Raw genomic sequence first — 23,543 nt, 5'->3', positions numbered from 1 at the left:
AAAAAATCTGGTCACCCTATGTATACGGCTTTAATAATAAAAATTTAGTTATTTGAGAAAAGAAATGTAAAAAAATTTAACTTTCTGTCGTTATATTAAATTGTATTTTGTTTAAATTCAAATATGTTTATGTAATTATTGCTAAACAATTTATTTGGCTATTTTTAGTAACATCCATTTCATTGAGTTTTTTTTTTTTTTTTTTCAATTTATTTCGGTTTTATTCATTTTTTTTCAATGTCCTAGACGAGATAAGTTTTTTTTCAGTAAATATCCCTAACTATTACAAATCCAAAATTTCTTGACAATCTGAAAAAAAAACTTGTTAACTGTATTTTCCCTTTTTCTCAAGAAAAAACTCTCTTTCAGATTGCCATTTGATTTTTGAGCCCACATTGTAAGTTTTTTTGTTTTGATAAATTCTTTTACCCTTTGCAGTTGAAACCATCAGTTTTGTCTCACCTTGTATACTACTTGAGGCTATGTAATTGATTAACTTGTTCTCAGTCAAAAATTTTTGTTACTAACTAACGTAATTAAGTTAGAAGAATTTTTTTAAGGTCCTTGAAAGTCTTGTTTCTTTGTACAGAATGAATTTTTCTACAATAACAGGTTGATTCATATTTATTGCAGCTAACCTAATTAAATGGAAAACTTGCTTGTAAATATAATTGAAAGTTCACTTGAATATTTTCTAGTCTTAAAAAATGAACTAGCTTAAAAAATAATACCAGATACCTCACTAAGCATTCATTACCTCACTAAATGCAATAAAATTGTAAATTCGGCAAACCAAATAGTGTTTTGGTAAAAGTATTGGCAAACAATTTTTTCTGCCTAAATATATATATACATCTTCCTTGATGTTGAAAAGTGCATCAAAATTGAATTTTTCTAAACAAATCTTGTATTTTTTATTGAATTACAGTTATTTTCCTTAGATATGTTCTTAACTAATTAGAGCTATATTGCTTGAAACTTTTTATTAGAAATGAAATATATTAATTTAAAAGATAGTTGGAATAAATAAAAATATCGTATGCTGCTTCAGGTTTATCTTTATATTACTGCTCTAGTCTAAGTAGCTATCAAAAATTTACCCAAACATATTCTTATTTTTTCCCCTCAAAGACAATAAAACATTTTTGATCCTATCCCCAATTCATTAATCATTTATTCCTACTCAACTGTAAAATGACTTTTCAATTGAATTTGCATTTTTAAGGAAGTTCAATTTATAGTAAATTTGTATTTTAACTTAGTTTTCCATGGGGGAAAAAATTAATCATTAAAAATTGTTAAAGTTTGCTTTTGGCTAGTAATTTGATATTCTTAGTGCAGACCTTAGAGATAGTATTATTTACTTAGCAATAATACGGTATACCATAAATGTTAGGATATTTAGCATTAATTTCATTAGTGAGTAATAATTAAACTATCACTTTTTAAGTTCTTTGATAAAACATCAAATTTCTTTTATTTGCTGTGAAGTTGGATAATTGAGATTTAAAATTGAACTTATGATATTTAGATTGGATCTTAAATTATTACTGACTATTAGGTTATGAAGTTATACTATAGTAAGACTTGCTGCTGATACACAATTCGTTTGCCGGTTGTAACTGTCTTGCAGAATAAAAAAAAGTTTATCTTCTGAAGAGATGAAAGTCACAACGCTGTTTTGTTCATCAATGATGTTTGCATCTTTTTTTAAATGCCTCAAACAATGCTTGATATGGATTGTGCCATTCTCTAACAGCTTTGATCACATTCGCTACCTTTATTTTATTCCACCTGTAATATGAATTGAGCAGACACCAGTGCTTCTCATTCTTTTTAGAGTATGAAAGACAAATTTTTCGTTCTTTTTTCCTCTCTGGAAAATTTCAAAGGTCTGTACTTTTTTGTACAAAGAGTTTGAATATGTTTTCAAACATCATCCATTTTGATTGTCAAATGTAGATTGCATGTAGTCACAAGAAAGTTCATACTTTATGTGAACTTAAGAGAATTTTCATGTAAAGAATTGGTGAGTATAAAGCAATGCAAAAATTAGGGACACCTACTCTGATACACCGTGTATAGTAGATCCTTATTCTTATAAATTCAATTCTTCAATTGCTGCAATCTGAGACACACTCATTATTAACATTAACTTCTTGCATAAAAGTGTCCTATGGCAACAAGAAAACAAAAAGCATCTAAATAATGACCTCAAAATTATGTGTATATATTTAAGGGCATTCTGTTAACAAAGAATGATTGAATTCTTTTATGTTTATTAAAAAATGCATTTTTGAATAAAATAACTATGCTAGATAGTTGCAGTTATTTTTTAATCAAGCATGCATTTAGATTTCTTGTAATTGATTTAAAAAAAAAAGTTAGTATCTATCAGTTTATATATGTTATGTATGATTTAATATGATGCTGAAAATATATCTCTTTGTCTGATACATGATTAGTTTTTTCATTATTAAAATTTTAATAAGGAGTTTATTTTTCTGTTTGGAAAGAATTCACTTAATTCTAAGAATCCTAATTTAGAATTTTTTTTTTTTTTCAGATTCAATTATCTTATGAAAATTTCATTTTTATGTGGAATTCTTGAAAAAGTGTTTAAATATTTTTTGTTGCTAATTTATTTGTTTATGAATATCGCTTTTAGTTACAAATATTTTTTTTTTTTTACAGATTCATTGCTCATCTGTCCTTATTATTTGGGCAGTTCATTCGTGGTTTAGCTGCAGGTGGAAGAATTTTTCAAGTAACCAAGTTTTATCTGACATTTATTTAGATGTGAATGTATTCAGAAACTAAATACTATTTTAAAGTGCATGAATTTATTTCCAGAGATACCTTTGAAATGAGTGAAAATATTTGAGCTTTTTGGAGAAGTACAATTTTGTGATGTTACTTTTAGATATCCATCAAGACCTAATCAGGTCACTTTTAAAATTAAACTATTTTATTTCAAGCTCTTTGAAATATGAATATCTATTGTAGTATTGTTATTTATGGTGGTTTTTAAAATATATCATTCTTAATATTTAATATTGAACTTTTTAAAATTAATGTATTGTAGATCATACTAAATTCTCCTCTTTTTTTCAAAATTGATATTTGGTTTCCATTTATTTATTGTTTTGTGGACAGTTATGAATTTAAAGTAAATAGTTAAAAAATATTCCTGGTTGTTACAACTCATTGTAACATATACTACAATGCTGTGAAAACAAAATTGAAGTGTTGTAATATATGTTAAAATGAGTTGTAACACTGGTCTTTTATTTTCTTCTTTACTTCGTTACTTTCATTAATCATATTTTCTTGTAGATTCTATTCATTTATACTAAAAAATAGCATTTTTCATAAGAAATTTGCTGAAATTATCTTTCAAATAACAAAGAGTTGTAAAAGAATTTTTTCTTACCAGAGAAAGTAGTTTGATACATTCTATTTGCGCATAAACGAAAATTTAAAATGAGATTTTTGAATTATTGTGTTATTTTTGTCTTATTGAAGTATTTATTATGTTTTAATAAATTAAAACATATCAAGGTTCATTTTAGCTTACTGCATTAGTTTCAACATTAAAAAGCTAAATTTGATGTATTCCTTTAAAAAAATAAGAATATTTGTTTTATTTTTAGAACTTAAAATTAAAAGGAAACTGATTTATATAATTCCATGATATTTCTTCTATAAATTTAAGTAAAGAAATTGATCATTTTTGGTAATAAATAGTATAATGGAAAAAATTCTTATTTATTGTATTAAATTTTTTTATCTATGTATTAAATTTTTTTATCTAGTAATTTTATTGATGGTTTATTGATTATAGTAGATTAAAAGCAATAATTTTATTTTTAACATATCCATTATAGGCTGTTTTGTTACATTTTGAATACACTGTTGTCATTAATATTTAAGTTAGCCATTTCTTTTGGATCAAAATCTCAAGTAATTTTCCCAAAATTTAATGCTGGTTGACTAAATCTGGGTCTGCAAAAAGTTATAGTATTAAGGATAAGTTTCTAAAAGGGTTCTTGAAATTGAAATAGAAAGCAAAGTTTTATAAAAAATCTGTCAAATGGAGTTTATTTGGAAAATGAAAAATTTTTTCAGAAAAGTGAAATTATGTGGATATTCAACAGTTGTAAATTATGAAGTTTTCTACATTTTTTCATAATTTATAGAGTCCTTTTTATAAATACAGTGAAACCTCCTGTTATGGACACTCCTGCAAAACGGACGCCTCTCAATACGGACATATTTTTAATTCCCCGGGAATCTTCTATGAATAAACCATTACGTACATTCTCCGCGAAGCAGACACTCCCGTAACCGGACGCGGACAGTCATTTTGGTCCTTAAACGTTGTTTTTTATCTCTACAAACTGGACACTACTTTTTCTAAATAAATTGCAAGCTAAACAAATTCAACTTTTCACCATTTCTAAAGCATGTAAATAAAACTTCTTGCCTTATCCATAACTAAAAATATTGTTAAGCTATTTCACCAGCAAAAAATCAATCTTTCTCCTGTCACCTTGCCTTATCTTTGTAAAGAAAGGAGAGAAAATGGTACTGCACTCCTGAAATAATTCTGACATCGGCATCTTTTGATCTTTTCATCTGGACCACACAGGTTATGAGACCCCTCAAGTTGAAATTGCTTTTCTCAATGCTTCTTCCCCATTGAAAATTTCTTTAATTTTCTTATCAATTTGAAGACTGTATTTAACACAACTGGGGTAAAAAAAAAAGAAAACAGAAATATAATCTTTGAGATGTTTATATAAATGAAACATTTATTCAGACACTTGATAGCTGATCAATTGTGAATAATCATCTCCATAGGTCCTCATGACTTACAGGTATGCATTACTTTTTTTTCTCTGAATCATAGGAGGTTTATTTTCCAAGAAGGTATTAACCATGTTCCCTATCAAATGATAAGTAGGTGTAAGGGGATGTGCACCTAATAATTGAAACGGACTGAGGACAGTACGCTCCCAGGGTTCCCACGGTCCTTGAGAGTCCTTGAAAGTCCTTGAATTTTTTTTTGCTAAATTTAGGTCCTTGAAAGTGCTTGAAAAACGTCTTAGGTCCTTGAAAAACTTGATAGGTCCTTGAATTTGTCCAATACTGCCGGAGGCCCTTTTTATAAAACACCCGCGGATCTTTCTCGTTCTTTCTGTTTTGTTCCCGAGCTCTCTCACGTGGTTTTTAACGCCACCGTTTCTAACCAGGCCTAGCGTCTTGGTGTCTGCCAATCGCGTGGAGCACAGGAAACAATCAATGCGTTCGGGGCGAGACTCCGCTTCATCTTCTGTCGCATATGCTTAGATCTTCTTTTTTCTTATCGAAACTGGAATACTCTCGAATTTCGTAACAATATGTACCTTGTAGTTTTCAATAAATTTGCCGTTTTACCATCCGCACTTTTCCTTACGTTTGCGTCATTTCAAAACTTTATTGTAAAGCGTATTCGCAAAGGCACGGCTTCGTATTTGTGTTATGTAGTTTAGACTAGTTATGCCTGGGAAGTGCTATTTTAATCCCCAATGGATGGATAATCAAACTTATCAAGAATGGATTTTATCGATGCCCGAAAAGAAGTTCAGAGCCAAGTGCCGATTATGCATGAAGGAGATCGATATCGTGAAAATGGAAGAATCTGCTCTGAAATCACACATCAAAGAAAGGTAAAACAAAAAAGCTGTCTCATGCCCTGAGTTCTCTTTTTCCAAAGACATCAACATCTAATTCATCTGGTGTAAATACTCCTTCAACATCGTGTGCCCCATGGGAAACAGAAACTTTAGTGGCCGAGGTAACATTGTCTTCTTATCTGGTCAAAAGGAATGTGCTTGATGCTGAAATTCTCTGGAGTCTGAAGTGCATCACTAGTAATTATTCATGTAACTCTTGTGAAGGGATTAGTAAATTGTTCTCCAAAATGTTTGCAGATAGCTGTATAGCGAGACAATTATTTTGTAGTGCCACAAAGTGAGCCTATTTGGGCTCCTTTGGATTGGCACTATACTTCAAAGGGATTCTTATAAATGAGCTGAAGAATGTTGATTGCTACACTGTACTCTTTGATGAGACGTTAAATCAGTCTCTACAATCTAAGCAGATGGACATTATGGTAAGGAATTGATAATAAAGTTTGCACTAAGTATCTTACCTCCCAATTTATGGGTCATGGAACTGCAGAAAATATTTTGTCCTTTTTTTACAAATGCATGGATGATGGTTAAAAGCTCTCTAAAATACTTCAATTATCCATGGATGGACCCTATGTCAATTGGAAATTCTATTAGAAGCTTCAGTGTGAATTAAAAGAGAAATATTCCCACCAGGTCATATTCATTGGCAGTTGTGGATTACACATAACGAATAATGCTTTTATACATGGTGAAAATGGGATATGTTCCTTCTAATTTTTATTTTCAGAAAGAATTGTTGCTGCATAACATTTAGAGAAGGTTGTGTAAATTATGGATGAATAATTTCAGAAACGATGTTTAATCGAGGAGAGGAGGGGGTTATGGAATACCTAAGATTTAGCTCTGTCTTTCATGCAGCCTTCACATGGAAATACACAGGATTAAAGGATTTCACCATTAACACCTCATTACCATTAGTGATAGATTGTGCTGAAAATGATTTTGTGAATTAATCTGTAAAACCAGTAGGGTTGTTTTTAAAAAAATAAAAATTTTAGTCCATAATACATATACTCTCTTCTCTCTATATAGGCAAAGCATTTAGGTATTATATTTGAAATTAATTATTGCCACAACAAGCATTGTGGCTTCTAGTAAAATAGAAGAGAATAATTTTTAAAATTGGTCTTAGATTAAGGTCCTTGAAAATTTTTGTTGAGGTCCTTGAAAAGTCCTGGAAAGTCCTTGAATTTTAATCTCATCATAGAGTGGGAACCCTGGCTCCTATTTGGTATCATATGTCTAACTTGAGTATCTATGCTAATAGGAAAATTATATTTATTTATCTGTAGCTACATCCAGAATTATGTATTTATATCAAACTTCTTTATATATTCTTTTTTATCTTTCTTATTGTTTAAATAAATATTCTTGTAGATATTTACAGTATCCTTGTAGACATCATTTAATAATTTCTACATCTTTCAGAATATTCAAAAAACAATTTACGTTGTTAAATTTCGTTATTAGGGTACCCTTCCCGTAAACGGACAACTCTCATAAACGGACAACTCTCATAAACGGACAAATTTTTTGGTCCCATGAATGTCCGCTTAACGGAGGTTTCACTGTATATTATTTCTAGATTACTAATTCTTTCATTTGTAAGTTTTGTGAATGGGTATTGTGTTAAATAGTCTATTTCATATTTGTTTTTACTACTCTTTCAAATAAAAAATTATTCTAAACTATTTAGCTAAAATAAAATATGACAGAATTAGTGACAGAATATTTTACAGATAGTCAATACCCTTTCTTCTTACAGTGTTTCTTTACAATTATTGAAAATAACTTCTGTTTCAAAAGTTGCCTTCCCTTTTAGTAAAAGGAAAGATGGATAGCTTGTCCAATTTTACATCTTGACAATTCATATTGTAAGTTATACGTAATATGCATAAATATGTTATTGCTAGCTTATCAGTTTTTTCATTTGGAAGCAGATACTTCATTCAAAGTTAAATTGTTACTGTCTTAAATAGTTCATTTAAAGTTTGTTAAGTTACTACTCTATCAATTAAAGATTTCCTTTGGTTTACTTGACTTCTTTAAAAAATATGACTGAAGATGCTAAGTATTCAAAATTCCAGGCAGTGTAAATTGGTTAAAAAGTAGTTATTTTCTAACATTTAAACTTCAGTTTTCATTGGTTATTTATTTTTACTATGGAAAATGTTTTCAATGTTTCATATGTTTATTTCTAGTGCAACTTTAATAATTTGAGTTTAAATTGATTTATATGTGACTTTAAATTTTGTACTGATTTAAAATATTTCTTTTTGTATGGTAATTATTGTATATTTTCTCAATTGTGATGTTTTATTTTAGGAGCTAGTTTTATTTGCTACTTCAATTATGGAAAATATAAGATATGGAAAACCTGATGCTAAAGATGATGAGGTAAATAATCTCAAAGAATAATTTATTTATGTATATAAGGTGAATAATCATAATTGTGTAGAAAATTACACTTTTAAAGATAAATCGATAATTTGAAAAATTTTGAGTATTAAATTAGTATTACGTTTATTATGAGTATTACGTTTATACTAATTAAAATAATATGAATCAAAGTTGATAAAATATTTAAATTTTGTTTTTACTTTTATCTCAAAAGAAAATTTAATGTTTTTTTTTAATTATGTTCGTATTAATATTTTGAATAAAATAATATAGGATTTAAATTTTTTGAAAATATTGCATTTTTTAAAATTGTAATGTTTAAGTTGATTGTAGTACTCAAATATTTATCTGCTGCTCCTTTTATAGTGACAAGGCTAATTTACTTTATTAAAATAAAATTCTAATACAATTTTTTGGGCCAATTTAAAAGGTATTAAAAATTATTTAAAATAGTTTAAATGAATCTTAGGCTAAATCCCATTGGGATGCCATTATAGGCATTACATACCTCCTAGCATTTGAAATTTCTTCAATTTCGTATTTTTTAATCCCTGTTAAATTGAATTAAACTAATTTAATTTTTCTCACTTTTTAAAAAAAGCAAATTTTTTTAAATTCATTTCTTAACAATTAGTGTAACTGCTAACTTTTTAATTTAATGCAAGTAATTAGAAAACTCATTAATTCAGTGTCATAACTAATCAAATATCAAAATATATTTGAAAAATTTTTTTATGCTACTTTCTTCCTCTAATCACAAAAATGTGTTGGCTACAGGGTCAAGTTAAATTGTAATGGTCTTTCTGATGAAGTTGTAGCCCGATTATTTAAAAATTTCACATTATTAATACAGGGTTGACTTTAGTTTTGGCTCTATTATCTATTGATAATTTGTTAAATTTTTGATCTCTTCCAATCTTCACATGCACGTAAGCATCCATTAGAAACTATTCATTCTCTGGATATTTGATTATCTTGAGGTTAGAACTTGGGATTTTTCAAAAGCCGATGGCTCCTCAGTTAGACCATTGAAATTGTCTTTGATAAATATTGATACCTTAAAAAGATGTCTTTGTCTCTGTATAAGAGATGTCTTAAAATTTTATTTTCTAAATATGATATGTTTTTATAGTTTATAATGCTATGATATTTGTTAATTTTAAAAATGCTGCTTGAGAAAGCAGCATTTCTTTGTTTGATAACTCATAAAGATGATTTGAGGGTTTTAAGAAATATTCTCAGAAATTTTAAATAACATATGTATAGAAAAAAATATTGCTCAAACTCACAGAATTTAAATTCAAAATTTGAAAATGAGAGTTCAAAAAATGTTAATATTTATTAAAAATGTTATAAATAATTATTAATGATAAAGTTTTTATAAAATTTATTTAGATTTGCCAAAATGTTTACTTTGTAATATTTTTCTTTATGATTATATAAGACTTCATTAGCAATAATTAGTAAATATCATAAAATGTATGCACAGAACATAGAAATACATAAAATAAAAGTTGAAAGTGGAATGCCTACATATAAAACCTTACCACAAAAAGGACATTTTGAAGGGAATGCTATTATTTTTTAATCTTCTAAGTATGAATGCTTAAGCTCCATGCTTCTTTTACTCATTGTGCAACTATTATTAAATCTACCGTTGCTACAAGAGAAAGAATGCATTTTTATTTTTAAATGTAGCATGCTTTTTTTTATGATAAGAGTTTTAAATTTTGGGTGAATTTTCAAAAAAAAAAAAAAAAAGCAATCTTTTTGGCTTACCCATGGATGGGCTTATATTTGGAAATGTATGGTAATTTATTGTTACACTGTCAAGCTTTCTACTTTTGTTGTGAGAGTAAAAAGTTGGATCTACTTTGTTATTATGCTGCGATGTTTGGCATAATTTTTTAATGATACTGTAAAGACAAATTATCAGCAATCTTAAAATACTAAAGCAGATTTTTTATAACCTCTAAAGTAGGGGTACACAATCTAAGGACTGCGGGCCACATACGGCCTGCCTACTGTTGATCTGCTGCCCAGCAGAGCTCTTGAATGCAATAAAAAAAAATTTCGAAAAATAAAAACATATCTCAAATTTAGAATTGCAAATTTGAGTCTTCACTTTCTAATGCTCTAAATTTGCACTGATTCTATTGTCAATATCTGTTGTTTCTCTATTTCTTTTTCATTGTCATTGCTACGAAATTCCATATGGTTTTAAAAGACCCAATATTTTTAATACAATAATACCAGTTTCGAATTTGAGTAATTTTTTCCAATTTCATAAATCCAAGTAATATTTCAATCGTTTATTGGCATTTATAATTACCAATTTCCATGTGGTTTTTAAAATTCCGATACAATCATTATGATTGTTGCAGCCCGAGCCCCCTAGCGGCAGAACACGGAGAGGACGAAAGAGTTTTAAAAAAACAGTAGTTGTAGAAAAGAAAACAAATGCACCTTGCCGAACTGTCTTACTAAAAACTTCTCATTAGCTATTATCTATCATATTCCATTAATGTAAGTACATCATCGTCATGTTTTGTTAATTAATCCAATAAATGTTTCATAGTGTAAATCGATAATCATTATAGTTATTTATTGTTAAACATACTATATGCCAAGCTCGGAAACAAAATAATAAGGTTGGTCTTAACTGCTTCTAATCATTCAGAGCACATTATAAATTGCGCGTCTAATTTATCACTTTGTGACGTTTTGTATTTGTATCGATTTCATCAGAAATTTAAAGGATTTTTTAAAAGCATTTATTGCAATGCATGTGATTTTGAAAATCCAGTAATTTAATTGCGGCGCACAAGTTTTAAATCACACATTTATATTATCACTTTTTGACTCTTGTCCCTTTTTCTCATGTCATCATAGAACCAAGTGATGCTTAGGTCAGGTTTTGTCATTTATAACTAGTAATTTCCATGTGGTTTATAAATGGACTATACATTTATTATGACTTGTGAGATAAAAAATTTATCGCTTTTTGTCATACTTAATTTATGCCAATTGCATTGTAAATCCAAGTTTTTTTTCAGTCATTTTTTCGGCAGTCTCTGAGATGCATTTTCATGTAGTTTTAAAAATTCCGATTTTTATTTCGACATGCGAATTTTAACTCACGCATTCAAATAACTACTTATTGATGATGAAAAATTTGAAAACTTTAGAAAACGAGAGTTTTTAAACTGTAATTTACTTTGTTCTCTAAAGAATAAACTGTAGTTTATTCTGTTTGTAATTTATTTTGCTTAAATTTTTTTTTTAGATTAGGTTAAAGTTTTTTTTGGAGCAAACTAAAAAAATAGTTCAAAAAAATTCAAAAAATAGAAATAATATTAAATAAATATTGAATTTTATTTTGTACTATAAGGGATTTGTTTTAATTTTTTGTTTAAACTTTATAAATTTTCTTTTAACAAAAATATTTAAGTCAAATTTACGTAACTCTATAAAATGTGCATATTTTTGCCCTTCTATTATTTAAGATCTACTGTTTTTTTTTTTTTTTTATTTTTTTTTTTTTTGGTTGAAATTTATTTCTCTCTCCCAATATATACGTATTTGATAAATTAATTATTGTGAAAAATGGAAAAAGTTTTTTTTAAAAAAAAGTATTTGTTTTTGTTAGTTTGAAATAAATTTAAATAATTAATGTTATATTTTAATAGTGTAATTGTTAGTGTGTTAAATGCTGTTTTTTTAAAAGTTGTGTTAGGATTAACGTTTAACATCTTGGATGTTTACATTTCCATCTGAAGCTTGATACTTGATGGTAGAACTAAGTTGGTAAAATTTTAATTTTGTAAAACTTTGTTGCATCATCATTCAGAGCCATAGTATTTTTTTTTTGCCTGAATAATTGGTAATTTATTGCAAAAGGCATAGGGAAAGGCATTGTACCTTTGGACAATTTGAAAACATATATTGTTATTTTTACTTAGGTTAAGATTATAGTAGAAATGTAAGCAATATCTTATTCTTTACCATTCAACGAATCCATAACCACTTTAAAAATAAGTTATTTTTTAAAGGAGCGATGAATTAATTGTATTTAATGAATGTAAAATGCAAAACATTAAAGAACAAATCATAATATTCCTTTATTTACCAGATTAATCCATGGACATGTCATATCATAGCCACCGAGAGTCAAGGCCTGTCAGTAGATTTCTGACGTCATCCTCGGAAGTGTTAGTGAACCATGAGGTAACGCTGTATTTAAATTTGTATATTAAAAGGAAACTATAATATATTGTTCAAACTTTTGAGCGACGTGAAATATATTTGCTTTGGCTAATTTAATAGCTTTTTAATAGAATAAATCAATGTTATTTATCACGTTATAACTCAATAAAATTACCATGTAGGACTGTTTGATGCTTTACATGAAGCAATATGTGTATTTCATAAGAGAGAATGATTTAATAAGATTTTTTTTCTTTTAATTTTGAATCTTCTTTCATCATAACTATTTTTAATATCAAAAGAATAAACCTTACTTTGTATAATTTATTATTTTCTAATATGTAATCAAATATTAGATTTATTCATATATTTCAAAATAAGAAATGATACATTTTAGTAGGGAAATGTATATGAGACAAATAAAAATATGTTTTATCATGACAGACAAGTAAAGAAATTATAATTTTATTGGCACGTTCATAATCTTAAAATAGGTTCTAAAGAATTCTTTCATAATCGTATGATATACATTTAAATTCCAATGGAAATAATCTAAACATAAACACTGCAATTATTTACAAATAAACACCGCATATAATATTAAAATGGGACAAAATAGTTTAGCTAAGTAATAATTATAAAGTAATAATAATAAGTAAATTATAAGTAATTTATCAAAGTATTTTGATCCTTAAGATTGTAAAACTTTAAAATAGTATTTTTTATTTTTGAAAATAAATATACCTTATTTTTATTTCTTGCTGATTATTATAAAAAATAAAGTATTTTTAAATATTAAGTTTTTCTAACATATAAATTTATTGATGACAATCTTTCTTATAAGATTTGTTAAAAAATATCCCAAAATAGATATTACTTTTGGAGCAGAAATCGTTCAATAATTTAAAAAATTAAGCACTGTAAAAGACAAGAAAATATTGACTATTTTTTATGAACTACATTTGAAATTGTCTACAAGTTTTTCATTTATTAAAATCATTTTTCCTGTTACTTGATGTGATACATCTCATTAATTATATATTACATATAAGATACATTTGAATTATTATGCATACATATGTTTAAACTTATATATCATTGTTTTAAAGCTTGTTTACATAAACTCTTCCAGACTTATGAGATAAACATAAAAATGGGAATAAAATGAGAATAGCTCATTTTATCTGGAGCAAACTCAAAAATTAAAATGGCTAACAATGAATTAAATTCCTTTTTTATTAATATGATTTTATGCATTGAAGTTCTTCTGCATCCAATTCTAAATATTTATGAAATTTCACTCATTGTAAGCTATCGTTATGTATAAATAAGTTTCAAGTGCCAATCAAAATTTTTCTTTCTTTTAAAAATTTAACTAAAGCGTTTTTTACAAGTTTTTTAAATAATAAAAATTTTAACTCTTTAATGATACCTGATATTTGTTTATATATATATATTTAAACAAGACTAATGATGTTTAAATTTGTTTTATTTCATGTCTAAAAGTTTTGCAAAAGTACGAATGCTTTGATAGTTCTATATTCTAATATTTGCTATGCTAACAATACTCAAAACATTGTAATTCTTAAATACAACTTATTTCATTATGTTATTAAAAAGCTAATCATGAAGTCTGCAAAAACCGTATATTAAAATATAAAAGATTAACACTTACTCGACTATTAACAGTTATTTGATAACTGTCTCGTTATCCATTAATCTATGTTTCTTTTCTTCACTTTTCGGAAACATAAAAACTGATACTTTAGGCGCTATTTGTAGTTCCCTTTACATTTTGGAACTACACATGCATATGGCATTGTTAAAAGTTGTAAAATAATGCTATATGTATTTTTGATAGTGGTTTGTAACGACATATCCGACAAGCAAGCGGGACTGCTGTTGACAAATATTTTAAATTGGCGGCTAATTGCTTATCAGCTATACACCACTGTTTGTGACGTCATTAAAAGACCTTGGTGATCTCAACGCCCTTATTTTTTGGTGGCTATGGTCATATGTGCTGAAATGCACAGAGTACTTAGTGATTGCTTCTGACAAGCTGAAGACCATGCTACTTAGCGTGAATGCAATTTACATATTATTTTTTCTTCATCTCTTTTGTATGTTGTTTTATTTCTTAAAAGGAAGGGATTCTGTTCATTCCCGTTTTAACAATTCAGTCCCTAGGTACAACACATTAAAAAATAAAAATATGGCATGTAAAAGTGTTTACAGTTAGTTGTTCAGATTAACTTATCATACCATTAAGTAGAATACAATTAAAAGTTCGATATATCATCTTAATTTTTAATACTAATCAATTAGGAAAGAATAGAAATAAAAAATATAATAATTTATTTTTCAATAAAAATTATCCTTTTATTTTCTAGCTCCCACAAATCTCACTATAATGCTAGATACTATACGCTAACTGTTAGTGGCTAAGGAAAGGACTATGTCAGGTTACTTTTGCTAGACGCTAGTTGATGGTCGGGCTATGCTGTTTGTGCCATAGTGCAATGCTCTCCCCTATATTTTGAAAACTGAAAGCATGTTAAGTTTAATAGAACAGATCTTCAATTTCTCGTGATACCCTTCAAATTTTTAATCAAAGGATTCTGAAATAGCTGATGAGCTCTTCAAACATTTTTCATATACAGTACAGAACCCGTTATCCGGAAATCAGTAAACCGGAAAACCGAAAAACCGGAACGAAATTCGATACATTTTTCCGCCTTTTTTTTTAAAAAAAATTTTTTTTCCTCGTAAGATTTAAGGATTTTCCTTTCTTTTTTGAAAGATGTTTACCTTACCATCATTTTGGAAATAATCATTAGTGTATTACTTCGTTTTTTCAAGATTATTTCCAAATATTTTTTTTTAGTTGGGTTTAACAATAAAAGAAAACTGCTTTTTGTAGCGATTCAGAAAACCGGAAAAATCAGTTATCCGGAATAGTGATGGTTCCGATCGTTCCGGATAATCGGTTCCCTACTGTATTTTGATACATCAAATTTCTTCTAAGAAAATTTTCATTTTGTTCTAGCTCTCTTGTCTAATATTCAAAAGAACTTAATTTGTTAAAGACTTTAATTTTTCTTATGTAAAATAATGTATATAAATGTTTTGTATCAATCATTCAATTTTTTTAGTGCTTCAGATGTAGAATCAGAAAAAGTTGTTCAAGAAGCTTTAGATTATGCTGTTAAAGGTAATGGAATCAAATTTTTATATAATTTAAGTTTTCTAAATATAAAAAATTTTATATTAAGTGTGCATTTTGTATAATTTTTACTTCATAATTATATTATTTTTAGTACATTTTTGTAAAAAGCATGCTAAAGTACTCAAATAAAGTACTGTTAAAGGTAATAGAATCAAATTTTTATATAATTTAAGTTTTCTAAATATAAAAAATTTTATATTAAGTTTGCATTTTGTATAATTTTTACTTTATAATTATATTATTTTTAGTACATTTTTGTAAAAAGTATGCTAAAGTACTCAGTATAACTCATACATTTTATTTTAATTGTATGTGTTATACTGAGTCAAATTAAATTGGTTTGTGTTTTGTAGTCTACTTTATCTTGAAAATTTTTGCTGCATTTTTATTTTATATCATCAGGAAAATTTTTATTTCAACAAAATATATTCTTACCCGAGAGTTTCTTTCCGATTTTTGTTATGAATTAATAATTTTTGCTTGTAAGAGTTCAAAGCTTTTGTTAAACTTTGAAATTCTATAGAAAATAATAAGTCTATAAAAGAATAAGATTTGTAGGCTATATATAATTAAGCACATGTTACTTTTATGTTAAACTTTATAAAAATAAAATTTAAACAAATTCCTTGAAAAATGTGTTTGCTTTTAGTTTTCATAAAATTGACAAATTTATTTTCTTGAATAAAATGTTTCACTTTTTACTTGCTTAGGTCATACTGTGCTAGTGATAGCTCATCGTTTGAGTACAATCCAAAATATAGATTTCATTGCTGTAGTAAAAAGAGGCCAAATAGTTAAGGTATGCTACATTTAAAGTTATTTTAATAATTTAAAAACATTATTCTTTGTTCTATGTGTAAATATTTAACATAAGTTGGAAAAAAAATTTGTGTTATTTGGAAAAAATCTGTGTTGATTTTAGTAGTTTCTTAGCATAGGCTAGATGATATTTAATAGAAAATAAACATATTGTTTAAGCTTAAAAATGCCACTGTAAATATTTTTGTTATTAAACTCACTGCTATAAAAATATTTAGAAGTTTCTTGTTAAAGGAATATATTGAAAATTTTTAACGTACTTCTTGAAATTAAGTTTTCCTTTTTTAATTACATGTGTTTCTTTTATTATTAAAAATATTTAAGAATAGGAGTGTGTAATATCAAGCCATGTTAGAGTGCATGTTTTTTGTAATGCAACTTACAATTTGTAAAAAAATTAAGATGTTTTAGAAATAGTCTTTTTTTTTCTAATAATAATAAAACAAGATAAATATTTAAAAGATTATAATTAGATTGACTCTTTCACTAAAAATAAAAATAGAACTTTTAGAGAAATGATGATTAAATTATGAATATTATACTGTAAATGGTGATTCAACTCGTTAATTTTTTTTCATTTTAGTGTAACTATACTTCTTTTCAGAAATAATAAGTGTTTTCCATTATTCTAACAAGTCGTTTAGCTTTTGGATAATTTAATTATAGTTTTTATTTTTTATTCATAAAATGCTGTTAATATCCTTAGATAATTATGTTTCAGAATTTGGTCATTTTCAAGGTTCCCATGAATAATTTCATTTCAAACTTTTTTTCAAAATTAATTTCAAACTTTTAATTCAAAAATTCTTTTTTTTTGCGTTAAGATTGTTATTCATCTTTGAAAAATATCTTATAAAAAGGATAATTATACTAATAAATATGATAGCTCAAAATTAATTACCTTCCTAAACTTGTTTCAAAAATTTTAAATTTATCTTAAAAATTTTAATTTTCTGGAAAAAAGCATTACCTCTTGTGTATTATAAGTTTCTTTATGTTTTGTTTGGATATTAGACAACTAATATAACTACATTTCAAAGAAATTTTTCAAAATTATTTTCTATTCAATACTTAGATATTTGAAGAAACTACACGAAGTGAGCTAAATTCTACCCACACATGAATGAATGTGTGTAAAATTTATTATTCCATTAAAATTTATAATGCATGTTATAAAATTTCAAGTTTGCTGGAGAAATGAAGTTACCAAAGCAGCAGTAGCTATGCAACATAAATTTTTATTTTCATCTTTTTCTACAGCATTTAAATTTTTCAAAATACATGTTGGCTGTTTATGATCTTAAAATGGAATTGTGTGGGAAACAATTTTCAATATTTCTTTCATTTTAAAAGAAGTTAGTCTTCCTTTGAAGGTAATCCTTCTTAGTTAGCTCAGTTATTTATTTTTTTCCAAAATATAATTACTATAAAAATAAAAAAATATTCAAAAATAATGTTATAAAACATTTTTAGTATCATTTTATCATGTACCACTTTAAGAATAAATATATATAAGTTAGTTCAGATATGGATTTTTCTTTGAAAAATTGTCAAAAAATTAAGTTAGTTAAAGAAAGAATCTCTTATTAACAAAGCTTTACTTTCAGTGATCTGAATTTTCAGACAAAATAATTTTTTTAAAATTTATATACATTTTGAACAATTTATTATCTATTTATGTTAATTTATTGTGTTCATTTCTGTAGATTGGAAATCATAGTAGTTTGTCGAAAAAGAAAGGTCTTTATTGGAATTTAGTGAAGCAACAATATAAAGAAGAAGTGTGATTTAAATCAAAGTTTTGTGTGTAGTAAATTATTTATATCATCATATTTATTACATTTTTGTAAATTGCATAATATATATTAGTTTTCCTAAAAATTACATTTAAAGTATCTTTGGGAGAAGGTCTTATGTGATATAAAAAGTTTGCAGAATTGTTTTAGAAAATTGAATTTTTTTTCCATAAAAAAATAAAATAAGTAAATAAATACAACTACTTTTCATTAAGCTAATGATTTTATTAACACCTTAATCAGAGCTAAAGGCTTTAAAGTTGTAAATGTTTTATAGCATAACCTCTCTATAAGATATTTAAATTGTTTGTGTTTGTTTGGCAGTCAAAGAACTAGTTAATTTTATAATCTCAGATGTTTATTTTTCAGAAGCTACTTTTGGTGAAAATTATTTTTTTAAATGTTAAATGCTAGTTGAAATGTTTAATGATCCCACTAGCATTGACAACAAAACTTAAATTTAATATTTATGTAGCAAAAAATTTATTCAATTAAAATCTATTTTGTAGTTTGTAGCTGCAGGAGCGCATAATACATACAAAATTTTATCCTTTGTATTTTCATATTGAATAACAGATGTTTCGAAAGTTGGCCTTGAAATATCAGCATGGAGCATAAATATTTAATTCTCATTAATTCATGGTACAATTTAAAGAAATGAGTTTAAGTTTATCAATAAAATTTTTATTTCTGTGTCTTGCTCTTAAGTGCACTTGTGAATGTACTTTTAAATTTCAGAGAAAATTTTGATTTTGAGGGCTCTTGTAGAATAATTTATGATGTTTGTTTTATATGTTACAAAACTGTATTAGGGAGAAAAATAATTGGCTCATTTAAGAAAATACAGAATAATGCAAGTGAAAGGAAACAAAAGGCATTAAAATCAAATTTTTTATTTGTATTTTAATGGTGAAAAAATACTAATTTTTCAAAATTTGTCTTGGAAATATTCTGTATGTATGTAACACGTGAATACGTTCTGTAAAATGTAACTTTTCTAAAACGAATGTTTCCTATTCAAAAAAAAAATTTCCTTTTACAAATGAGCAAAAGCATTTTCACAACAGTTCATTGTGGGCCAGGGAGTCATGGGTGTTAAGGATCCACAATTTTGTGACCAGCGGCCTGATTGTATCAATATGGTCAGCATTGTGTGCTGGCTGACCTTTACTTCCCATACAAGCTGGTTTCCATCAAAGCTGGGGGGGGGGCTTAAAACCGCCATTGGGGATTAATCCCCAGTTCTTAACATTGACAGTTCAGTGCCTGAGCCATCAACATGTAAATAATAACAAGAAAAAATGTGTCATTAATTGTCTCATATTTTTTAAGTACTTTAATGAAGTGTAATAAATTGCTGACAATTCTAATTTGAAATTAATTTAAAGGCATTTTTTATGCAAAATACAATATTCTATTTCCTTATCAACAATAATCTTTATTGGATTTTGTTTCTAGTGAAATGTTCTCTGAAAATAAGTCACTGGCAGTCAAGAACTTATAATTAATTGTTAGATTTTTTTAAAAGCCAATGAGCCAATTGTTTTTTCTCACAATTGTAAAAAAAAAATTTTAATTTGATTGTTTAAAATTTTATTATTGATTAAAATTATTTTTGCTGGATACAAAAACTTTTTGAACTATAATTATTTATGTACTTTGGGATCATCCTGTTGATCATTTTCACCAAACCCAATATTAACACCAAAAATTAGCTTCTGCACCTATAACCCCAAATTTTATCACGTTTGCTGTGTAATCCTTGACTACCCTAGTTAGTTTGTTGAAATATACTGTTTTTTTTTTTTTTTTTTTTTTACTCCGCTGCAAAATGATTCGAATTTAGGATTTATCTAGCACCGAAGAAAGTCAAGTGGCATATTTTCAATTCGTTAAATTCAATGTGTAATTTTAAAAAAAATTTATGTTTTTACTTTGTTTTGATTCCTTCTAATGCCCTTTTTTTATTTTGTATTTTTCCACTTACATTTTTTGTTGTTATCATTTTATTATTATTATTTGATAAATTTAATGTGTTTAGAATGTTTATTTTGGAAATTGCTTTTCAGTATGATCACTCCACAAGGCTTGCCCATTTTCGCTATCATTGACTGGTCGACGGGATAATCCCTAAGTACCATTATTTATTTGCTACGCAAAAGGCCTCAAAGCTTTTGAAACAATGAAGAACTTTCTGTATTCACATGAAAGTGAACAAGAATCTATTTAAAATCTTGTAAAAATAATTGTTTGTGTTGAGAGTGTTTGAACAGCTAAGATTTTCGAATTATTTAACTAACTAAATGAATGCTTTTATTCATCTTTCTATTGTTTATATGTTGTATTGCAAATGTTTTTACAGTAAATACATAAATTTTTTAATTGAAATTTTTTTTATTGTAAATTTATTAATTTGTTTTCAAATTTATTACTTGAAATTTTATGTTGACCCTCCTTTGTTGTTTTCTCCTATTTTTTCATTCACAATGAAAACTACAGCAATCAAGATCAAGGGTCAACTATAATTACTATTAGTTAGAATGCACTCTTGATATCAGATTTGTAACTGCCAAAAAATATTGGTGAAATTATTTTTTCATATTGCTGGAAACACTTTTTATGCTTCAATTTTCCTCTAGAGATTTTAAATCACTTAAAAATATTTTTTTACTTTCATGCATATCTCCATTTTGAAGTAACATGCCTTCTCACTTAGACTGTTCACTTCCATTTAACTGTCATGACTTAGACGCTAGTTGCCATAACTCTCGTTATGTCTGAATGAATGCTATGTTCTACCTATCCAGCACAGTTATTTATTTTTTGGGACTATTCATGAAATTTTTTGAGCAAATCTTGTAAACCAGGTCAGTTTGGTCAGTAAAGAACCCATTGAAATTTAAAACACTTTGATATTTTGTCAAAAAGGTTGCATTTCTTATATGATATGATTAAAAATCTGGTTTATTTATAATCAAACTATTGATGGTGTGCTGTTGATTTTTTTTTTATATTGAAAGAACTGTTTTAAAAATTTGTTTAAATATTTTAATTACCAATGTTTGAATATCTATACTAAATATTTTTGTTCAAACTATTCCTTGTATATTTATGTATAAAAATTAAAGCATGTTATTTTTGTAGAATTAATATTTTTTATATGCATTCCTTTTTCATTACTTTAATTTTAAAACCTGAAAAGAATTAATCAGATTAATGCCGCCATATAAGCGTCGTGACACTTTTACTTATTGGGCCCAATACCATGCACACGGTGAAAAAAAAAACATATTTTTTCATACTTATTGTTTATTTATTTAGTTATGCAAAGTTATAGTTAAACAATGAATATATATTTATTATTGAAATTTTCCCATGAAATGTGTTTCAAAGCTTACAATTTAATGGTAAGATTTAACTTATTAGATAATGACTTTAAAAAGCAGTATTAATTAAGTATTCACCAACAAATCATAGCAAGTATTCACATTAAACTTCATTTTTAAAATGTAATATGTTATTTATTATTTGTTGTTTTAATCAATTAAAATATATTTCAAAGTTTTGATCAATCAGCAGTAACTATCACACATTAACTTAGTAAACATTAGGAAGCAAAAATATTTATAGAAAAAAATGCTATGCACTAGTTACATGAAGTGACTATTGTGATGAAGCAAGTAGATGGTTGGCAGGCTTGTGTAAATATACTACATTTGAAATATTATTAGCAATAGTCTATAAATAAAAGGGATAAATCAAAAACATGTTGAATGAAGATGTTTAAAATTACGATTGCACATCTTTAATAATAAGTTATTTATTTAGAGCGGTGATGGCTCAGGGGATAGAGCTTTCACATTCCAATGAAAGGAACCAGGTTCGAATCCCTGACAATATGAATTCCGCATCCGGCTTGCACCGACCACCATGCTGACGTGAATTATCCTCAGTGGTAGACGGTTCATGGGTTAGAGTCCCCTTGCCATCAATGAAACCGTGGGAGGTTCTCACGGTCTTCCTTTCCTTGTAAAGCAAATGCGGGTTTGCTCCATCAAAAAGTCCTCCACAAAAGCAAATTTTTCCCAATACTCGATCCAGGAGTTCCCTTGTCTTCTGAATTAAGTTCAAAATTACAAGGCTACGGCAATGAACATTAATAGTCGAAAACCCGAAAATTGGGTGGGCTTTTCAACTACGGTTATAAAATAAAAAAAAATGAGTTATTTAAAAAATGTATTGTAAATTAATGAGAGAAAAACCTTAAGAGGGTGTGAACTTTATTTTTAAAAGTGTTACTCTAGCCTCTTTCATTTTTATATTCCTTCAGTATTAAAAAGCAATCCCAGAATTCACATTGGCTGAATTTATAACTGATGTGTTTATTTTTGATTAGTATTTAATAATTTTTATTAAATTTATGATGCTAGTCAAGAAGTTTTAATTACACGAGTAATGGATTGTTATTTTTTATACTAAAATTCATAGAATGAGAATAATTTTTTTGGTACTTTATGATTAAATTCATCTATTTTATTTATTATTTTAACAAAATTACTGTCACCTAAAAGAATAAAACAGTTGAATTTACTTGGGCCTAGTGAATTTCTATTGGCAACTTGATTGCCTGCGCTGGAGGAATGGAAAAGTACTTTCTTTTAGGGATAATTTTTTATTTAATAGTGTAAAGCATTTTCAATGTTGCTAATACAAATGCAATAACTAACTAAATTTGCCTTTGTGACAAACTATTAATAAGCATTGTGCTTATATTACTACTTAACTTTTTAGGTACTACACTACTAAGTGCGAGGGTATATACTACTTATTTAAAATTTCTTTAGATACTGTAAAATCTTATTTTATAAACCCTGTGGATCGATAAGAATACATCTATGATTAAAAAATTATTATTATATCTAATAATTTATGTTGACAGTAATTTGTGAGTTTTGAGATCATGTACTATAATCACGTAATTATCACGTACTATATGTATAGAAAAAGAGCAAAGAGACGAATGATGAATATTTTCGATTGTGATTTAGTATCATTTCTAAATATGAAGACATCTGATTATGAAAAATATGCACTGTTAACAAAACCATGGATTCCAGAAAAATATGTATGTATTCTTCTGGAATCCATGTTTTTTTTTAACAGCGTATATTTTTCATTACAGATCTGTGTTCAATATTTAGAAATTAACTTTAATTCCCCTTCGAGAATATTTTCATCATTCATCCACTATTTCTTTATTGCACAAATTTAAATTATCTGAATTTTTATCAGGAATTTCAGTTTCTGATTTTTCATCCTCATTAGCTTTGACTCTCCTAATGTAATCAATAATGA

General features: G+C 26.8%; 1 protein-coding gene and 1 long non-coding RNA gene across 22 annotated transcripts in view; one reads left to right on the top strand and one right to left on the bottom strand.

Moving 5' to 3' along the window:
- The window catches only part of LOC147806797 (uncharacterized), a 494,278-nt gene extending 473,829 nt beyond the window's left edge, over window positions 1-20,449 (bottom strand). Inside the window, exon 1 of the long non-coding RNA XR_015435260.1 lies at window positions 20,405-20,449. This is a non-coding gene — a long non-coding RNA (uncharacterized LOC147806797). The remainder of the gene's footprint in view (window positions 1-20,404) is intronic.
- The window catches only part of LOC107440777 (mitochondrial potassium channel ATP-binding subunit), a 546,992-nt gene extending 525,658 nt beyond the window's left edge, over window positions 1-21,334 (top strand). For 2 of the 21 annotated variants that reach the window (XM_087167252.1, XM_087167253.1), the window contains exons 2-7: window positions 2,695-2,767; window positions 2,854-2,945; window positions 8,064-8,135; window positions 15,500-15,558; window positions 16,284-16,372; window positions 18,099-21,334. In XM_087167252.1, the coding sequence (XP_087023378.1) occupies window positions 8,107-8,135; window positions 15,500-15,558; window positions 16,284-16,372; window positions 18,099-18,179 (258 nt within the window). In that variant the 5' untranslated portion in view covers window positions 2,695-2,767; window positions 2,854-2,945; window positions 8,064-8,106 and the 3' untranslated portion in view covers window positions 18,180-21,334. The other 19 variants (XM_087167254.1, XM_087167255.1, XM_087167258.1 and 16 more) reach the window with 18 other exon arrangements.
- Window positions 21,335-23,543: the final 2,209 nt, after the last annotated feature.

Source organism: Parasteatoda tepidariorum, chromosome 7, assembly GCF_982258835.1.
Source record: "Parasteatoda tepidariorum strain Cologne lab strain chromosome 7, Ptep-v5.0, whole genome shotgun sequence".
In the NCBI taxonomy this organism is placed as follows: domain Eukaryota; kingdom Metazoa; phylum Arthropoda; class Arachnida; order Araneae; family Theridiidae; genus Parasteatoda; species Parasteatoda tepidariorum.
This window is presented reverse-complemented; position numbering and strand designations above follow the sequence as displayed.